Raw genomic sequence first — 18407 nt, 5'->3', positions numbered from 1 at the left:
GGTGAGGGTTAGTGGTGAGGGTGAGTGGTGAGTGGTCAGTGGTGAGCGGTCAGGGTTAGTGGTGAGGGTGAGTGGTGATGGTGAGGGGTGAGTGGTGAGTGGTGACGGTGAGTGGTGAGGGAGAGTGGTGAGGGAGAGGGGTGAGGGTGAGTGTTGAGGGTGAATGGTGAGGGTGAGTGGTGAGGGTGAGTGGTGAGGTTGAGTGGTGAGGTTAAGTGGTGAGGGTGAGTGGGGAGGGTGAGTGCTGAGGGTGTGGTGAGAGTGAGTGGTGAGGGTGAGTGGTGAGGGTGAGTGGTTAGGATTTGTGATGATGGTGAGTGGTGAGGGCGAGTGTTGATGTTGAGGGTGAGTGGTGAGGGTGTGTGGTGAATAGTAAGGGTGAGTGGTGAGAGTGAGTGCTGAGGGTAAGCGTGAGTGGTGAATGGTCAGTGGTGAGGTTGAGTGGTGAGTAGGAAGGGTGAGTGGTGAGTGGTGGGTGGTGAGGGTGAGTGGTGAGGTTGAGTGGTGAGTAGGAAGGGTGAGTGGTGAGTGGGGAGGGTGAGTGGTCAGGGGTGAGGGTTAGTGGTGAGGTTGAGTGGTGAGTAGGAAGGGTGAGTGGGGAAGGTGAGTGGTCAGTGGTGAGGGGTCAGGGTTAGTGGTGAGGGTAAGTGGTGAGGGTGAGTGGTGCGGGTTAGTGGTGAGCGGTGATTGGTGGTGGTGAGGGTGAGTGGTGAGGGTGAGTGGTGATGGTGAGTAGTGAGGGTGAGTGGTGATGGTGAGGGGTGAGTGGTGACGAAGAGTGGTGACGTTGAGTGGTGAGTAGTAAGGGTGAGTCGTGAGGGTGAGGGTTAGTGGTGAGGGTGAGTGGTTAGGGTTTATGGTGATGGTGAGTGGTGAGGATGAGTGGTGAGGGTGAGTGGTGAGGGTGAGTGGTGAATGGTGAGTGGTGAGGGTAAGTGGTTAGGGGTGAGTGGTGGGGATGAGTGGTGAGGGTGAGTGGTGAGGGGCAGTGGTGAAGGTGAGTGGTGAAGGTGAGTAGTAAGTAGTGAGGATGAGTGGTGAGTGGTGAGGGTCATTAGTGAGTAGTGAGGGTGAGTGGTGAGGGTGAGGATGATTAGTATGTAGTGAGGGTGAGTGGTGATGGTGAGAGTTAATGATGAGGGTGAGTGGTGAGTGGTCAGTGGTGAGGGGTCAGGGTTAGTGGTGAGGGTGAGTGGTGATGGTGAGGGGTGAGTGGTGAGTGGTGAGGGTGAGTGGTGAGTAGTGACGGTGAGTGGTGAGGGAGAGTGGTGAGGGAGAGGGGTGAGGGTGAGTGTTGAGGGTGAATGGTGAGGGTGAGTGGTGAGGGTGAGTGGTGAGGTTGAGTGGTGAGGTTAAGTGGTGAGGGTGAGTGGGGAGGGTGAGTGTTGAGGGTGTGGTGAGAGTGAGTGGTGAGGGTGAGTGGTGAGGGTGAGTGGTTAGGATTTGTGATGATGGTGAGTGGTGAGGGCGAGTGTTGATTTTGAGGGTGAGTGGTGATGGTGGGTGGTGAATAGTAAGGGTGAGTGGTGAGAGTGAGTGGTGAGGGTAAGGGTGAGTGGTGAGTGGTCAGTGGTGAGGTTGAGTGGTGAGTAGGAAGGGTGAGTGGTGAGGGTGAGTGGTGGGTGGTGAGGGTGAGTGGTGAGGTTGAGTGGAGAGGGTTAGTGGAGAGTGGTGAGTGGTGATTGGTCAGTGGTGATTGGTCAGGATGAATGGTGAGTAGTGAGGGTGAGGTTGAGTGGTGAGGTTGAGTGGTGAGGGTGAGTGGTGGTTGTGACGGTGAGTGGTGAGTGGTGAGGGTGAGTGGTGAGGGTGAGGCTGAATGGTGAGGGTGAATGGTGAGAGTGAGTGGTGAGTGGTGAGGGAGAGTGGTGAGGCTGAGTGGTGATGGTGAGGGGTGAGTGGTGAGGGTGAGTGGTGAGGGTGAGTGGTGAGGGGTGAGTGGTGAGGGGTGAGTGGTGAGGGTGAGTGATGACGAAGAGTGGTGAGGTTGAGTGGTGAGTAGTAAGGGTGAGTGGTGAGGGTGAGTGGTGAGTGGTCAGTGGTGAGGGGTCAGGGTTAGTGCAGAGGGTGAGTGGTGATGGGTGAGTGGTGAGTGGTGAGGGTGAGTGGTGACGGTGAGTGGTGAGGGAGAGTGGTGAGGGAGAGGGGTGAGGGTGAGTGTTGAGGGTGAATGGTGAGGGTGAGTGGTGAGGGTGAGTGGTGAGGTTGAGTGGTGAGGTTAAGTGGTGAGGGTGAGTGGGGAGGGTGAGTGCTGAGGGTGTGGTGAGAGTGAGTGGTGAGGGTGAGTGGTGAGGGTGAGTGGTTAGGATTTGTGATGATGGCGAGTGGTGAGGGCGAGTGTTGATGTTGAGGGTGAGTGGTGAGGGTGTGTGGTGAATAGTAAGGGTGAGTGGTGAGTGGTGGGTGGTGAGGGTGAGTGGTGAGGTTGAGTGGTGAGTAGGAAGGGTGAGTGGTGAGTGGGGAGGGTGAGTGGTCAGGGGTGAGTGTTAGTGGTGAGGTTGAGTGGTGAGTAGGAAGGGTGAGTGGGGAGGGTGAGTGGTCAGTGGTGAGGGGTCAGGGTTAGTGGTGAGGGTGAGTGGTGAGGGTGAATGGTGAGGGTTAGTGGTGAGCGGTGATTGGTGGTGGTGAGGGTGAGTGGTGATGGTGAGTAGTGAGGGTGAGTAGTGAGGGTGAGTGGTGAGTGGTGAGGGTGAGTAGTGATGGTGAGGGGTGAGTGGTGACGAAGAGTGGTGACGTTGAGTGGTGAGTCGTAAGGGTGAGTCGTGAGGGTGAGGGTTAGTGGTGAGGGTGAGTGGTGAGGGTTAGTGGTGAGGGTGAGTGGTTAGGGTTTATGGTGATGTGAGTGGTGAGGATGAGTGGTGAGGGTGAGTGGTGAGGGTGAGTGGTGAATGGTGAGTGGTGAGGGTAAGTGGTTAGGGGTGAGTGGTGGGGATGAGTGGTGAGGGTGAGTGGTGAGGGGCAGTGGTGAAGGTGAGTGGTGAAGGTGAGTAGTAAGTAGTGAGGATGAGTGGTGAGTGGTGAGGGTCATTAGTGAGTAGTGAGGGTGAGTGGTGAGGGTGATTAGTGTGTAGTGAGGGTGAGTGGAGAGGGAGAGAGTGAGTGGTGAGCGTGAGTGGTGAGGGTGAGTGGTGGTGGTGAGTGGTAAGCGTGAGTGGTGAGGCAGAGGGTGAGTGGTGAGGGTGAGTGGTGAGTGGTGAGGCTGAATGGTCAGGGTGAATGGTGAGAGTGGTGAGTGGTGAGGCTGAATGGTGAGAGTGAGTGGTGAGGGTTAGTGGTGAGGGTGTTTGGTGATTGGTGACGGTGAGTGGTGAGGGTGAGTGGTGAGGGAGATTGGTGAGGGAGATTGGTGAGTTGTGAGGGTGAATGGTGAGGGTGAGTAGTGAGTTGTGAGTGGTGAAAGGTATTGTCAAGGCCCACCGGGCTTTGACAATACCTTAGTGTCTGTGTATATATGTAAGGTTATTAAGAAATATATTTTTCACCCGGGCAACGCCGGGTACTTCTGCTAGTTGACTATATATCTTTTGTATTCTCCGCAGGGAATGGAGTCTTTGCTCCGCTGCAAGTCTCCTCCCACCACTCTCCCATTGGCATATTTCGTTGCTTCCTCTTAGTACTTTTCACGCGACGGTCAATGGTATAGTGCAGGGGTCGGCAACCTGCGGCTCCGGAGCCGCATGCGGCTCTTTTGAACCTTGACCGCGGCTCCGGGGCGGATGCTAGCGAGGGGAGGAGGCGCACTGTGACACCTGCTCTGGCGTTGCCGCTGCTGACAGGTCGCCGCTCCGCTCCACACTGCCCGCCCGGTGACAGGCAATAACGTTGCCGTTGCTTTGTCACATGTTTGGAAGAAGTAAAAACCTTCCTGGGCAGCAAAGAGCTCACCTTTGCTGAGCTGGAACAGCCAGAGTGGCTGGAAAAATTACATTTTATGGTAGACATGACAGCACATCTAAACACGCTAAATACAACCCTTCAGGGGAAAGGAGGCACAGCCCTGCACATGCTGGAGGAGGTTTTGGCATTCGAGCGCAAGTTGACAGTGTTTGTCAAAGATTTACAGAGAGGTACACTGTCTCACTTTCCCTCTTTGAGAGAGTTCAAACAAAGTCATGATACGATAAATTTGGAATATTTCAAGTCTGCAATCACCACAATGCAAAGTTCGTTTGGGAAACGATTCTGTGAGTTCAGAGAGGAAAAAACGACATTATCCTTCCCTGTCACTCCCCTGGCGATCGATCCATCCCTATTGAATATGACTGCATTTGCAGGTGTAAGTCAACCTGATCTTGAGATGGAACTGGCCGATATAGCCGACAAAGATATATGGGTGTCCAAGTTCAAATGCTTGACCGCTACTCTTGAGGATGTTGCCCGTCAGAAGGCCATTCTGGCTCAGAATCATAAATGGAGTGATATTGAAAACCTTCCCAAACAGGACAAACTTGTATTCGAAACATGGAATGCCATCCCCAACACTTATATAAACATGAAAAAGTATGCATTTGGAGTCCTGTCGATCTTCGGCTCCACATATGTATGTGAGCAGGTCTTCTCCAACATGAACTATATTAAAAACAAACATCGATCACGCCTCACAGATGACAGCTTGCAAGCCTGTGTGAAAATGAAGGTGACGTCTTACAGCCCTGATGTGCAGACACTGTGCACTGAGGTTCAGGAGCAAAAATCCCATTAACCAGGTAATTTAGCTATTAATTTGCAAAAATATATTTTACATTGTTAAGTGAAAAAGTCCTTTTTTTATTCAGTTTGACAGCTGACTGCACGATCCTGTATATAGCAATAAGGTAAGAAACAATATATGCAGTGTTATATTTGTTTTAAATGTTGCAATGGTTTTGCGGCTCCCAGTTTATTTTTTCCTTCGGAAACGGGTCCAAGTGGCTCTTTATGTCTTAAAGGTTGCAGACCCCTGGTATAGTGTATAGCAGATTGTATAATAATTAATAGTATAAAAGTGTAATGTTTAATATAATGTATAGTATCGTAATTGTATAGTGAATATACAGCAGTGTGGTATACAGTAGGGTGGGTAGAATAATAGTGTAATATTACAATGTATTAGTCCAAGGTTTAGGGTGGTATATAGTAATGCAGTATATAATTTAATGTTGGGTTTGTCTATGGCAGTATATAGTACGGGGTAGATCCGTGTGAGGTAAGGAAAAAGTTTAGCTGGAGGCATATTATATGTTTTGCGACATAGAATTGTAATGTATGACTTACTGTTAGTAGCTCAGCTTATTTGAGAGTATATTTAGTATATTGATGATATTGATGTAGTTTATATTTTCGTTTTTTACGTGGTGGTTTGGCTGCTGCAGCTATTAAAATCCATTCCCTTTATTACTGATAACCCTACCTCCTCCCTTTGTTGCTGCTAATCCTACATAATGCACGGGCATAATGGATTTGAGACCCCCCCCGCTCCTACGCATTCCACAAGTAGTGACTAATCCCATATCTGCATTTTCCATAAATATGCTAAATTACTCTGTTGATATGCAAATTTCTTTGTCAAGGCGCCCTTCCTCCCCTAACCCAGCTTAAATATAGGCTGCCAAGCTTGGTGTTCATTCAGATGCTGTCTTTCCGACAGACCTGTTCTTCACCTGAGGACGGCTTCTTGCGTTGTGGCTGAAACGTCGTGAAAATTGTATTTTGTTTTATTTGTATTATTTCCCTTCTACGTGACTTTACCGAAAGAACCAAGATGAATCCCTGCAGTCACGAAAGCTATGTTATTTGTGTGTAAGCCACTCCAAGACAGCGTCCGGGGTGGAAGATGAGTGGAGTCCACTTGTTCCACCAGAATACTCGCGGTGCACTGGGTAGTCATCGTTGATATACATGGTGGTTTGCATCTCACCACATTCGTAATTTGGTGCAGTCCCCTGGGTGAAATATCCACACCCTTCTCCCTCCATGCGTTGTTGGGACGCGGCTGAGTGCGGTCCCCAGTCATCGGTGCAGAGAAAAACCGGGTGAGGATGGTGAGGGACGTGGTGGATTGGAGTGTTGCGGTGGGCAGAAAAAAAGTTGGAAGTCCCCACAGAGGACAAAGAGTCGGAGCAGAGCTGGGGGAAGGTGGCAAGGCGAGGACAGAGTCGCCGCTCAACTTGGACGCATGGGGAGGAAAGTCGGTTCGAGGTGTGGGAAGGTATCCAGAAAGGAGAGGTTAGCGGAGAGGACATGAGTAGGGTTCGAGAGGCGAGCTCAGAGCGTGATAGAGAGCAGGGCACGGAGACGACGTCCCGGGGGTGGGGGAGAAGGGCGCAGCAGCAATTTGGAACGAGGAGTTCAAGAGAGAGTTCCGAGAGATATGGCGGACAGCGGAGATAACAGAACAAAGGATGAGAAAGCCGGATTGGAAATTAGTATCTTGCAGTGTTGCAAAAATTGTTTTCTCTCACCCATATTCGGTAGCAATGCTGTGCTATATTATTATGCCTGTGGGCTGTATGGAGCTAGATCTGTTCATCAAGCTGGTTGCGAGGGATATTCTAAACGGTGCTACCCTTTCTTTCATAACAATTGTGGGCGAGCGATGGCACGGTGATAAGCGTGCAACGCTACGAATTCTGGTAGCCAGTTTGATTCCCACTCACAGCCAACACCGTTGAAAGAATAACCAAACTGGTCCTGGGTCTTACCCTAGGTCGACTCCACCTTAAACGAGAACCTGATGCAGTGGCGGTCGTGTCGCTACGGTTCTCTTTGGAGAGTACGTCTTTAAAAACAACGGCGCTGCTACGACGGCCTCTCTAAATAAAATGCAGACGCTCGTGCGTTCAAAGATTCGGCGGTGAACGGGACGACCGAACACACCCTGCAACTTGCAGACAGGAACGGGAAAGGGTTAATTGGCCAATGAACACCTTAATATGTATAGGACCACAGGGTTTTGGCAATTCCTGGCGTTGGCTCACCACCTGCCTTGTCTGTAGTTCCTCTTAGCACCCTCGAGTAATTTTCTCTCTCTACGATTGAGTACTGTGCGGCAGTGACATGATCACATATGACAAGCACAACACTGAAAGCTTACAATATCAACAAACCATTGCCGTTTAATCGTTCAGACTCTTGTATCGACACCGACAGCAAGAGCAGCAGCCTGGCAGCTTCATCTGGTGCAGGATTTCCAAAGCTCCCATCCCCCACTGCAGCCAACACTGCAACCGATCACCCATCCTCCCCCCCCAGGAAAATATGCAACGTCGAGCCAACGTTGCGATGCGGTTGGAACCGTTGGCCCAACGTTCCACACTTTCACCAGGCTCCTTGATGTACGGCAGCCAGTCCAGTCATGGTACATCACGGGTGGTTATGCTAAAGTGGTTGCCCACTTAAATGAGTGCTAAGGTGCTAATCTCTCAGACTGTGGTGGAAACTCCACATTCATATGGTGGAGGTGGGTGCCCACTCAGTAGTGAACAGTCACCGTTGCATTTTTAGAAAGCGATACTTTATTTTTACATTGGAGGGATTCAAAGTCCAATTGTCCACTGGCCGGGATTTTAACTCTGAACTTTCCAACAAGCAAGTCGTGCTCTCTCACCATAGCATCCCACCACTCTGCGGGGTCATTGCAAGCCAGTAGCTGACAATCGGTATGTGTGTGTATTTGTACATCGGCTGGGGGCCGAGAGGACCAGTGTCTCTGAAGCCCTGCGCTCTGGTGAACGTGGTTTCTCTGCGCTTAGGAGCAGGGCTGGGGAACATTTACTGGCGCAAACCAGGCATTAACACACACACAATACACCTCAGGGATTGTGTCACTGCAAAAAAAAATTCCTTGCAGTGACGCAAACTGCCTTGAGAGCTTGGGATATGAGAAAAGCAGAGCTGCGTCAGGCTCGCCGCGTGTCATTCCCCCTCTCTAGCACACGACGAGCGAGGCCGCGATGCGACTTGTTGCAGCGACGGAGCACCGTCATCTGCGCGCCCGAATGGAAGTGCTGGGCCGCATGCGAAATGGCGCCGCGTGGCCACAGGGGAATGAAGTCCGTAGTTTTCCCATAGCCCTGGCTTAAGACGACGAACGCTGCTCGAAGTGACGGGGGAGGTTAGATTCCAGTTTCCACCACGTCGCCGAGCTGTGCATGGAGCGGCTGTGGACTGACGCACGCACAAAGACTCCCCCCCCCCATAGCCTCAACAGATTGTTGGGGCAAGTGCCGTTGGCGAGGAGCACCTATGAAGGCCGGCACAGCACACGAGGGGGTGGGTGGCCAGCACTACGCCCGGCCGCCTTTGTCTCCCCCAGTGGTGATGTTTACGACACCGCTCCAGGTACTCCTTTGAGGCCGAGTCGACCTCGGGGAGGCCTCGGACCGGCTCAGATATATTTACTGGTGGTGTTGGCCGTGAGCCGGGAATCGACGACCATCGCGCCCAAGCAAATATAATTCTCTCAGAACACCCATGAAAACCCTCGCGTAAGCCTCGAGGCTCTTTGGTGGGAGAGTCTCACTGCATTCGGACATTCGGAGGGGAGTAAACTGGAGTGCCCGGAGAAAACCCATGCATTTGGGAGGGGGTGGGGGGGATTCACACGCTGACATTAACTTATATAAAAAAAACGCGCACATTCTCACACACGCACAGGGCGCTCAACCCATTCGTCGCAAGGGTTTCGTGACTATCGGTAAGAAATTACACGATCGCGTGGCGGGGGAGACCTGTTGTGTGGTGCGTGCATCAGTCGCGCCCATGGTGCCGTCGCAATGCTGCGCTAGCTGTGTTGTACGTAGCTCGCAGTGTGTTGCCGCTTCGTGGGGTGAAGCGTGCTATGCTGTGTGCAGTCCAGTGATACGTACTGGAATTCTGCACTATGCTGTACGGCATAGCGTGTATTTGCTGTGCTGTAAACGGTTCTGCAGTGCAGTGCTACGTTGAATGGTGCGGTGCTGCATCGTAGAGTGTGTAAAATTATGGAACACTATGTAACTGTTCGGTGTTTAGAGTAGCGTACGGTGTTAAGGGTGGTGTGGTGTTAAGGGTGGTGTGGTGTTAAGGATGGTGCGGTGTTAAGTGTGGTGCTGGATATGTGTAGCAATGGGCAGCTCTGTACCATGCTGTGCGCTCGTCCAGTGTGTGCAGTGTGTGCGAGTGTTCCGTGTTTAACTGCTTGTTGTTGTGTTTCATTTGCTGTCCAAATACACACAAACACGTGCAACAAAGGGACGCTGCGTTCCACGACGCGTTACTGTGCGCCGCGGCTATGCTGCGCATACGGCGGTGCAAGGCGGTGCACACGCTGTGCTCACGCCAGTTGCCACGCATGTCCGCACACGCACGCTCCACCAGATTTGCCCATCACCGCAGCCCCACGCCACCCCCCCACGCTCTCCATCGGTGGCGCCCGTTGCCGCCGCGTCTTCTACCCGGTCTCGGACACCAGCACGCCGGCGGCACTGGGCTTGGCGGGGATCTGGCCGTCGCCGCCGTCGCCACCGCCGCTGCTGCCGGCGACGGCGAGGGGTATAGGGTCGGCCTCGCCACGCACGCGGATGTTGTGCTTCTCGCGATACTCGTTGATCTCACGCCCCTTGGCCGACACCTGCTGGGCGAGCGCCTCCAGCAGCCGCGAAATCTGGCGGGGGCGGGACCGTGGGGATATAGGCGGACGGTTACGGTAGGTGGCGCGGTGCGACAGGCGGCACAATACACGGCGCGGTACGACGCATGACAATACAACACGCGACAAGACACACGACATGATACATGACATGGTACAACATGCGGCAAGACACAACATCTGACACGACACAAGATACAACAGGATACGACGCATGGCACAACACGCAACACGGCACGATACAACAAGTGACAAAACACACGGCACAACACGACACACGGCACAACACGACACAATACGACACGCCGCACAGTGGGATGCGGAGCGGAGACCCCTCCATCCCCACCTGCTCCTTGTTGCTCTGCAGGGCGGGCAGCACCTCCTTGACGGTGCGCTCCACGAGCACCCCCCCCACCATGCGGTAGCAGCGCCGCTCGGGGTCGATGTCACGCAGGGCGTCGATCACCAGGCTACAGTGCACAAGAGACAAAGATCCCGCCGTATAGCCTTCAAAAAACTGTTGGGGCGAATGCTGTTAGCGATTCACGCTTTAACACACCAGTGGGCTAAAGCAGTAAACTATTTATTTTTGTCAACGTGACACATTTTTTACCGATTGGCCGTGTCGGGTGGTGGAGGGTTGCGACACATTTATAAATAACGCGATCTAACCCAAAAACCTTTATTATTAAAAATGTAATATGCAGTTAAATGTAATATGCAGTTATCAACACACATTGCCGTGGTGAGGCCTATTTCCATGCAGAGCTCCTGGCCTCGCCTAAATTGCCCAGCCGGCCGAGGTGGCACCTTGGCAGACTGGGGCTGAGCCGCTATCCCCTCCACCATCCCCCTGCCCACGCTACAATAATACTGTCTAAGCGCTATAATATTCGTATCTACCGACCCTATGCTAGTAAGTGTACACATTGGGGTGGGGGGAGAAGAGGACATGACACTTTGATGAATTTACCTCAGAGTTGTGTATTTTTTTTACATTTTGAACGCAAATGAGAAATCCCCCCCCCTCCACTGATGACGTGTATGCGTTGCTAGGGGCAACCCCCGGGCAGCTTTAGCGGCGCGAGGAAATAAATAAATAATAATTCCCACTAAAGTGTTAGTTTTACTACTTTAAAGTTGACTAATGGGAAAACGGAATAGCGCTGGCTCACCACGGGGTTCACGGCGTGGTACCCGGCTACTTTTGCAAAACGTAAGCCCCAAGGTTTGCGAACCAAATCCTTCGCAAGTGTGCATCCACAGACAGATGGACAGACAAAAAATTACGTTGATAGGTAAGATTCCTGCGATATACGAACGTTTGATTGCTTTAACTGTGTTAGTAAATTTATTGCATTTCAATTACTCATTGCTCCACCCACTTGTTTAATGTACCCATTACAATATCGGGCTTTCGTAACGTATTTAATTCCCATATTTTAGGTGCTCATCATCAGACACTGTTTCAGCCGGACGCATAATAATGGCTTGACCAGGTGCGCAACGAGCCATTACAACGGGAGGGGGAGTCTATGCAAGATCCGAATGTGGGCCCCCCCACTTCTTTCTCTTGACTCACTTTTACTGAAATGGCTACAGATGGTTTTAGACCTGTAAACAACAATATGTAGGCTAAAACCATATATATTATTTAGTTAATAAAAATATGTAAAAGTAACAACTCACAAATTTTGACTTAAAGCTTTCGTGACTGCAGGAATTCATATCCTTTGGTTCTTTCGGTAAAGTCACGTAGATATAAATAGATCCTGATAACGATCGCTTGTGACGTGATCGAAACGTCGTAGTTTTAATTTTTATTAACATTTATTTTTTCTATCTACGTGACTTTACCGAAAGAACCAAAGAATATGAAATACTCACGAAGATATCATGCGTCTTGCTTTCATGCACATGTCAGTTTGCAAAAAAATCCTGGTGGTATTCAGTAACACACACCAGCAGTACCGCTACTAGATTTTATGCTGTGTGTATTTTTCGGAAATATTACTTTATCATTTGTAACAGTGTTTTTTTTGGCATTCATGGTTAATTGATGGAATATTTTGTTCAATAATTTTTCTAAACATGTTACTTGTTTTGTGGCTGACTGGGTCCCCTATGCGTCGCATAACGCTGCCGTATTCCCCAGAGTTGAGCCCCTGGAATTGACGACGTAAGAAACTGGTTCATAATTTTTTTTGGGATTAGATCGCGTAAATACAACTGCGTCGTTAAATCTAGCACAACTCTGGATGTCGCCTGATGATGCTAGTTGCAGCAGTTACTTGCAAAACTTCGTACTCAAATAGTAATTGTGGGTTTGCTCTCCAACACATTGGTGTGCTGCACTAGTAAATTTTACTAAGTTTGTTTTATTAAGTTTATTTATCTCTCTCGGTGTCTCTGTGTTGTCTCTCTAGTAATTCCTACAGTCACAAAAGCTCCAAATCTCTCATTGACATGCTAATTTCTCTACCCCCCCCCCCTCTCTCTCTGCCGCCCTCTCTCTTTATTTAAGGCCTCGATACAGAGGCGTTGTTTCTCTGTGTGCCTATGTGTGTGTCCCTCTCTGTGTGTCTCTGTGTTGTCTCTCTCTGCTGATGTGTCTGTCTGTGTTTCCGTGTCTGTGTTTTGTCTCTCTCTCAAATCTAGCAATCTTTGGAAAAACGTAATCAACCAGGTTGGGTGTTGACTATTATGTTAGCCGACTCTGTGTTGTATTGCATTATATTTCTAAGTTTACAAGGTTTTGTTCTCATTCATTCGTACCTGATGAAGATTGCTTTTGTTGCAATCGAAACGTCGCATTCTATTATTTAATTTATTTTCTTTCTACGTGACTTTACCGAAAGAACCAAACAGTAATTCCTACAGTCACGAAAGCTCAAAATCTCTCATTGACATGCTAATTTCTCTACCCCCCCCTCTCTCTGCCCCCCTCCCTCTCTATTTAAGGCCTCGACACAGAGGCGTTATTTCTGTGTGCCTATGTGTGTGTCTCTCTCTCTTGTCTCTGTGTTGTCTCTGCTTATGTGTCTATGTGTTTCCGTGTCTGTGTTTTGTCTCTCTCTCAAATTTAGCAATCTTTGGAAGAACGTAATTAACCAGGTAGGGTGTTGACTCTTATGTTAGACTGTGTTGTATTGCATTGTATTTCTAAGATTACTAGGTGTTTTTATCATTCATCATTCATTCGTACCTGATGACGATTGCTTGTGTTGCAATCGAAACGTCGTATTCTATGATTTAATTTATTTTCTTTCTACGTGACTTTACCGGAAAAAAAGTAATTCCTGCAGTCACGAAAGCTCCAAATCAAGTTTGCCATGTTTTGTTTACATGAGAAACCTTACTAACTGGCTGTGTCGGGTGCTGGCTAATATTGGTCGCGAAAGGCTCCTACGTCTTAAATAAGAGACTCGTATCAGATTTGTTCATGAAGCCATCCAGATATAACAGGACCCTGCGGGGTGGGCTGGTAGGAACGAATAACCAAAGAATATAAACATAATGTATTATTACACTTGTTTAGCCAGGAAAGCCTCACTGAGTCTAAATGATTTTTGTAGGGTCCTGCCAAGTGTTTGCAGTAGGGGGCGATGTTGCTACACCTAACCGGACGATACGAAGGGAGAGTTTGAGGCCTAGTTCTAGGCTTTAGGCCTAGCTGTAGGCTTTAGGTCGCTGTGAGTTAATTTTTAATTGAAATGTTTTTATTATTCATGTAAAAGCTTTAAATTTAAATGTTTCTATTTAAAAACATCAGGGAATGTAACATTGTTAAAAATTAACTCCCTTTCACACACGTGGGGGTACGATACGAAGGGAGAGTTTGAGGCCTAGTTCTAGGCTTTAGGCCTAGCTGTAGGCTTGAGGGCGCTGTGAGTTAATTTTTAATTTAAATGTTTTAATTAAAAGCTATCTCAGGGAATTATAAGGGAATGTTACACTTGTTTAGCCAGGAAAGCGTCACTGAGTCTAAAGGTTTTTGTAGGGTCCTGCCAAGTGTTTGCAGTAGGGGGCGATGTTGCTACACGGACGGACGGACGATATAATCTATTGTAGGCTGGTTCACTTCGTTCCTACCAGTATAAACATAGACATAACTTCAACCGAGATGATGGATACAAATTGAGTAATCATTGGAAAGATGTTAGTAACCAAGTAAAATGTTACTGTTCATAGTTGTTCCATCTTATTTACCGGGTACTAGTCTATTTTACCGAGTTAATTGCATCCTCAGCGTTTAGCAGTGCGGCTATTTTTCTTTGGGCGCCATCATCGATCTTGGCAGCAATCATGTAGCTTCTTTGCTCTCAACGTCCCTGCAGCGCTCGCCCTCCTCTCCCTTTCCCCCCACCCTCTCGGACTTAAATAACTGCCCTAACCTTGGCATCTCTCCCACTTCAGTAAAAAAAATCTTGCTGTGGTTGTCACACCTGATGATGACGATTGCTTGTGTTGCAATCGAAACGTCGTGATTTTATTAATTTAAAAAAATTCACCTACGTGACTTTACCGAAAGAACCAAAGAATATAGCTCCTTGCAGTCCCGAAAATTTCAAATCTTGAATCGTGCCAGAAAGTTGTGCATTAACTTAACTGAGCGCATTGGCACTACAAGACAGACGAGAGTGAAAAAAATGTGACGATGACACGTCGTTGACGCGAGAGCATCGTTGATGGGCGGGGGAGACGCGATCGTTCGTCTTAAGTCAGCGCCTGCATGCCGTGCACTTGCGTCATGTGTTATGGTAACCTGTGCACGTCCCAGCAGGACACCCAGGAATGAAAGGGGATGTTGCCCTCCTCCATCCACAGTAATCTGAATGACTGTACGGTTGAGTCGAGGTGGTTTCGAACATTTCTTTAGTGTCTCTGCCATGAGGCAGGTCGATCCCACCCCAAATAATACATGAATATTGGTCGTGACAAGCCACGTATTACTATTAGTGTACGGTCGGCAGGTCGTGTAGTGAGGTAAAGTGTGAGTAACACTCCCTCGCCCCCGTCTCTACGCGAGAAACAGCGGTGCGGCCTAACAGGCCTGCGGCTCGCCTAGCGCCTTCCCGCCCCTCCCCACTCCTCTCCCGCCCGCCGCTCGACCTCCTCCTCTCACTTGTGCTCGGTGAGCTCCATGTCGAGCTGCGCGCTCTTGGCGGCCAGGGCGCGCTGCTCGCCGCGCAGTTTGTTGAAGCCGGCCACGATTTTCTCTCCCGCGGAGGAAGACTTCTTATCCGAGCGAGAGGCGCCCGCGGGCCGCGTACTGGGGGCCGCCATCTTCGCCTCGGGGCTCTTTCCAGAAGGGCCCCTTGTACGCCTCTTCCGGAAGACATCTTCTGGAACCGGCAGACATCTACCGGAAGATGCCTTCCATAGCTTGAAGTTCTTCGAGTGGTAGCCGTCTTCCAGAAGTTATCTTCTGGAACCGGAAGATGTCTACCGGAAGATGCCTTCCAGAGCTTGACGTTCTTCGTGTGGTAGCCGTCTTCCGGAAGTTATCTTCTGGAACTTGAATATCTTCCAGATGTAGACGGCTTCCGGAAGAAGTGTTACGTAAGCAGACCCCACATCTCTGTCTGCCCAACCCCGCCCTGTCTCTTTATTTAAGGCCTCGACACAGAAGCATTGGGTCTCTGTGTGTCTTTGTTGTGTGTCTCTCTCTGAGTGTCTATGTTGTGTGTGTGTGTCTCTCTGTGTCTCTGTGTTGTCTCTCTGTGTGTCTGTGTTGTCTCTGTGTGTGTCTGTGTTGTGTGTCTCTCTCTGTGTGTCTATGTTGTGTGTCTCTCTCTGTGTGTCTATGTTGTGTGTCTGTCTGTGTGTCTCTGTGTGTCTGTCTCTGTGTGTCTCTGTGTGTCTCTCTGTGTGTCTCTGTTGTCTCTCTCTGCTTGTGTGTCTGTCTGTGTGTTTCCATGTCTGTGCTTTGTCTCTCTATAAAATTTAGTTCTACCTGATGAAGGTTGCTTGTGTTGCAATCGAAACGCCATACTCTATTATTTAATTTATTTTCTTTCTACGTGACTTTACCGAAATAACCAAAGAGTAAGCTTTAGACATCTTACAGAAGATAACTTCTGGTACTTGATGATCTTCCAGAGCCACGCAAAAAATAATAGTAGTTTTTTTCACCTGATGACGATTGCTTGTGTTGCGATCGAAACGTCGTGATATTTTTTTCTATCTACATGGCTTTACCGAAAGACCCAAAGAATATGAATTCCTGCAGTCACGAGAGCTTTAAGTCAAGATCTTCCAGAGGTATGCTTATTCCGGAAGTTGTCTTCTGGAAGCAGTTGGTAGATAAGAACGTTATATTACTTTCACGGGAAAGCCAATAACATGACGAGCTTTTTCTAAATCTATATGTTGTATATAAAAGGGAAATTTGTGAACCCACCCCCTCGTGTGCCGTGCCGGCCTTCATAGGTGCTCGCTAACAGCACTTGCCCCCTACAGTCTCACAGGCTACACAGGGGATCTTTGTCTTTAGCCTGTGTGTGGGTGGGGGCAGCGTCTGCGTAGCGATTCGCGCGCTGCGCTACGAACCCGGCCACCCAAGTTCGATTCCCGCTCACGGCCACCACCGGTGACGATTATTTGAACCGGTCCTGGGCCTCCCCTAGGTCGACTCAGCCTCAAACGAGTAACTGGTGTGGTGTGTGAACATCGCCACTGGGGAGACAAAGGCGGCCGGGCGTCGTGAATCCAAGTCCCGGGCGAAGCCAGGTAGTAAAGCTAGTTAGATCATATTTTCAGAGGTCACTCACAACTGCACCGCCTAGTGGGAATGTCACGACCCGCCACTGGTAAGACCCCACCTCTTAGTGGCACACTGCAGGTTTAGCAGCAGCGCCTCCAACCACTTCTCCACCCGATGCCCACCAGATCTTGATATAAAATAGCAACAACAAAAACTCGTCAATACAAGTGCGTGGCCTTGATTTTAAAAAAGGCGACGTTTCGGACAATGGCCCTACTTCAGCGAACAAAATAAAAAACTGAATGTAAAATGAGTGTGGACGCAGGCCATGGAAGGGCTTCTGCAGTGATTGGAGGGATTGGGGCTAACACAGCTGTTGCATAAGCAGCAGCTTTGCCCCATGGTGTCATCATCTCGATCTTTGATTTACCATTAAAATGAATACTGATGAAAGACAAGGTTCAGCAGTTGGACTGTGGCCATGCAGCCCAAACTGTGGGCCGCATAGTAAACCACCCCAGAGTAGTCCACACACCGTCAACGATGGAGGAATAGGAAAACTACACCAACTCTTAAGCCCTCTCGCCGTGGCTAGCGTTTTTTTTTATTCTCTTTGTATTGTTTGTCCTTCTAACTCGTTGACCCCGTGTCCCCAGACCGGACATCTGTGACAAAGAGCTTTTATAGCTCATCGGATTCCTCCTCCAGTCTAAATATTCTGATTCTGACCCCTACATCGGCATTTCCTGAACATATATCTGCCTTGCACAATAATTCAATAGAATTACCAATTAAAGCAGTGCCCGTTACTCATTTAAGGGCTTCCCGAGGATCCCCTGGGACTTCTCGTCAGGTGCTGCTCTGGCTGCCCCAGCGGCACCCGCAGGGGCTCGCTGTCGCCTTGTGCGCTCTCTTCATTCCCAATCTCTCCCTGTCCCTCCGTCTCCCTATGCCCAATCCCGTTTTTTCAGTTCTTACTCCTTGCACCCCTGCACTGGAATAAACTTCCCCCGGTTCATTTAGCACCCCCCTACTCCTTAACCTCCTTCATATCTTCTCTTAAAGCTCCATCTCTCTCTTCCTTCCCCTCGCCCCCTCCACTCTTTCCCGTCCCTCCCCTGTACCCCTTCGTGATCCCCTAAGTACCCCTCTCTCGCCGTCGCTCATTCCTCAATCCTTGCACGCTCCTGTCATCTAAATCATTCTCTTCTGTTACCGTTTATTTGTATTGTTTGTCAACTACGCTAAGCGCCTCGAGCGAAGGCGCTCTCTGTAAATCAAAAATAAGATTGGGGCCGTGTGAGTGAGTGAGCGAGCGATACGCGACGGCACGCACAATACACATACACCGCACCGGTGTTCATACATTAGGTGGAACCACAGACGAGCGGTGGAATGTAGCAGCAGCAGCAGCCACGCGGTGTGGAGCAGGCGCCACCAACGATTTCCAAAGCTCTGCGCTTCTCTATATATGAAGGTGTTTTCGGACGAATAACGAGCGTTGTTTACATGTGTGAGGAAACGGGAACGTCTGGAGAAACCCCACGCATGCGAGGGGGAAACGCTCGATCTCATACAGACAGAAAGGGCGGACGTCCACATTTCTTTGCTGTACAGTAGTCCCTCATCGGTTCACGGCTTTACCGTGAACGTTTCGCCTCCCATAGGGACCCCCCACGTTGTCGACAAACGTTGACATGTTGACGTGACGGTACCGTGCTTACCTTGTGCACGCGGGGGCGCCACTTTCGGCCAATCCGGGGGCTGAGCCACGCTCTCAGCCAATCAGCGACGCGCCATTTATGAGCCGTTTCGACTGTCGACTGACTTTGTTTACATTGCGTTTTGCTGTTTTGGCAGTTGAAACAGCTCTCTCTAGTGCACATCATGTAATTCCTAAATCCGATCAACATGTTAAATGGATTAACGGTAGTTTCCCCGGAACAAATTAAAAACGTTAGCCGCCAGGACTATTGTACTGTATTTACATTCTCCTGCCACGCACCTAGGGGGGGGGGGGGGTTGAGAAATGTGACGTCACATAAAAATTCGCAACTTGAAAGAAATATAGACAACACGTTCTACTTACTTAAA

General features: G+C 49.6%; 1 protein-coding gene across 1 annotated transcript; it reads right to left on the bottom strand.

The window, feature by feature from the left end:
- Nucleotides 1–7078: 7078 nt before the first annotated feature.
- Nucleotides 7079–14933, bottom strand: PFDN2 (prefoldin subunit 2). Its single transcript, XM_078882515.1, has 3 exons — nt 14733–14933; nt 9954–10077; nt 7079–9622 (listed from the first exon to the last, which is right to left on the bottom strand). Exons 1-3 carry the CDS (start codon nt 14891–14893, stop codon nt 9410–9412), a joined length of 498 nt encoding a protein of 165 aa, XP_078738641.1. The 5' UTR covers nt 14894–14933; the 3' UTR covers nt 7079–9409.
- Nucleotides 14934–18407: the final 3474 nt, after the last annotated feature.

The sequence above is a fragment of the Lampetra fluviatilis genome, chromosome 65, assembly GCF_964198595.1.
Source record: "Lampetra fluviatilis chromosome 65, kcLamFluv1.1, whole genome shotgun sequence".
Lineage (NCBI taxonomy): Eukaryota > Metazoa > Chordata > Hyperoartia > Petromyzontiformes > Petromyzontidae > Lampetra > Lampetra fluviatilis.
The sequence above is the reverse complement of the archived record's forward strand: the minus strand, read 5'-3'. Positions and strand labels throughout refer to the sequence as shown.

Bases quoted from the DNA above. Each gene is read 5' to 3' on its own strand.
- PFDN2 (XM_078882515.1), bottom strand. From the start codon at position 14,893: ATGGCGGCCCCCAGTACGCGGCCCGCGGGCGCCTCTCGCTCGGATAAG. The intron at 10,078-14,732 runs GTGAGAGGAGGA...TGTGCACTGTAG, and splicing joins ATGGAGCTCACCGAGCACAA to CCTGGTGATCGACGCCCTGC. The intron at 9,623-9,953 runs GTGGGGATGGAG...CGCCCCCGCCAG, and splicing joins TGCAGAGCAACAAGGAGCAG to ATTTCGCGGCTGCTGGAGGC.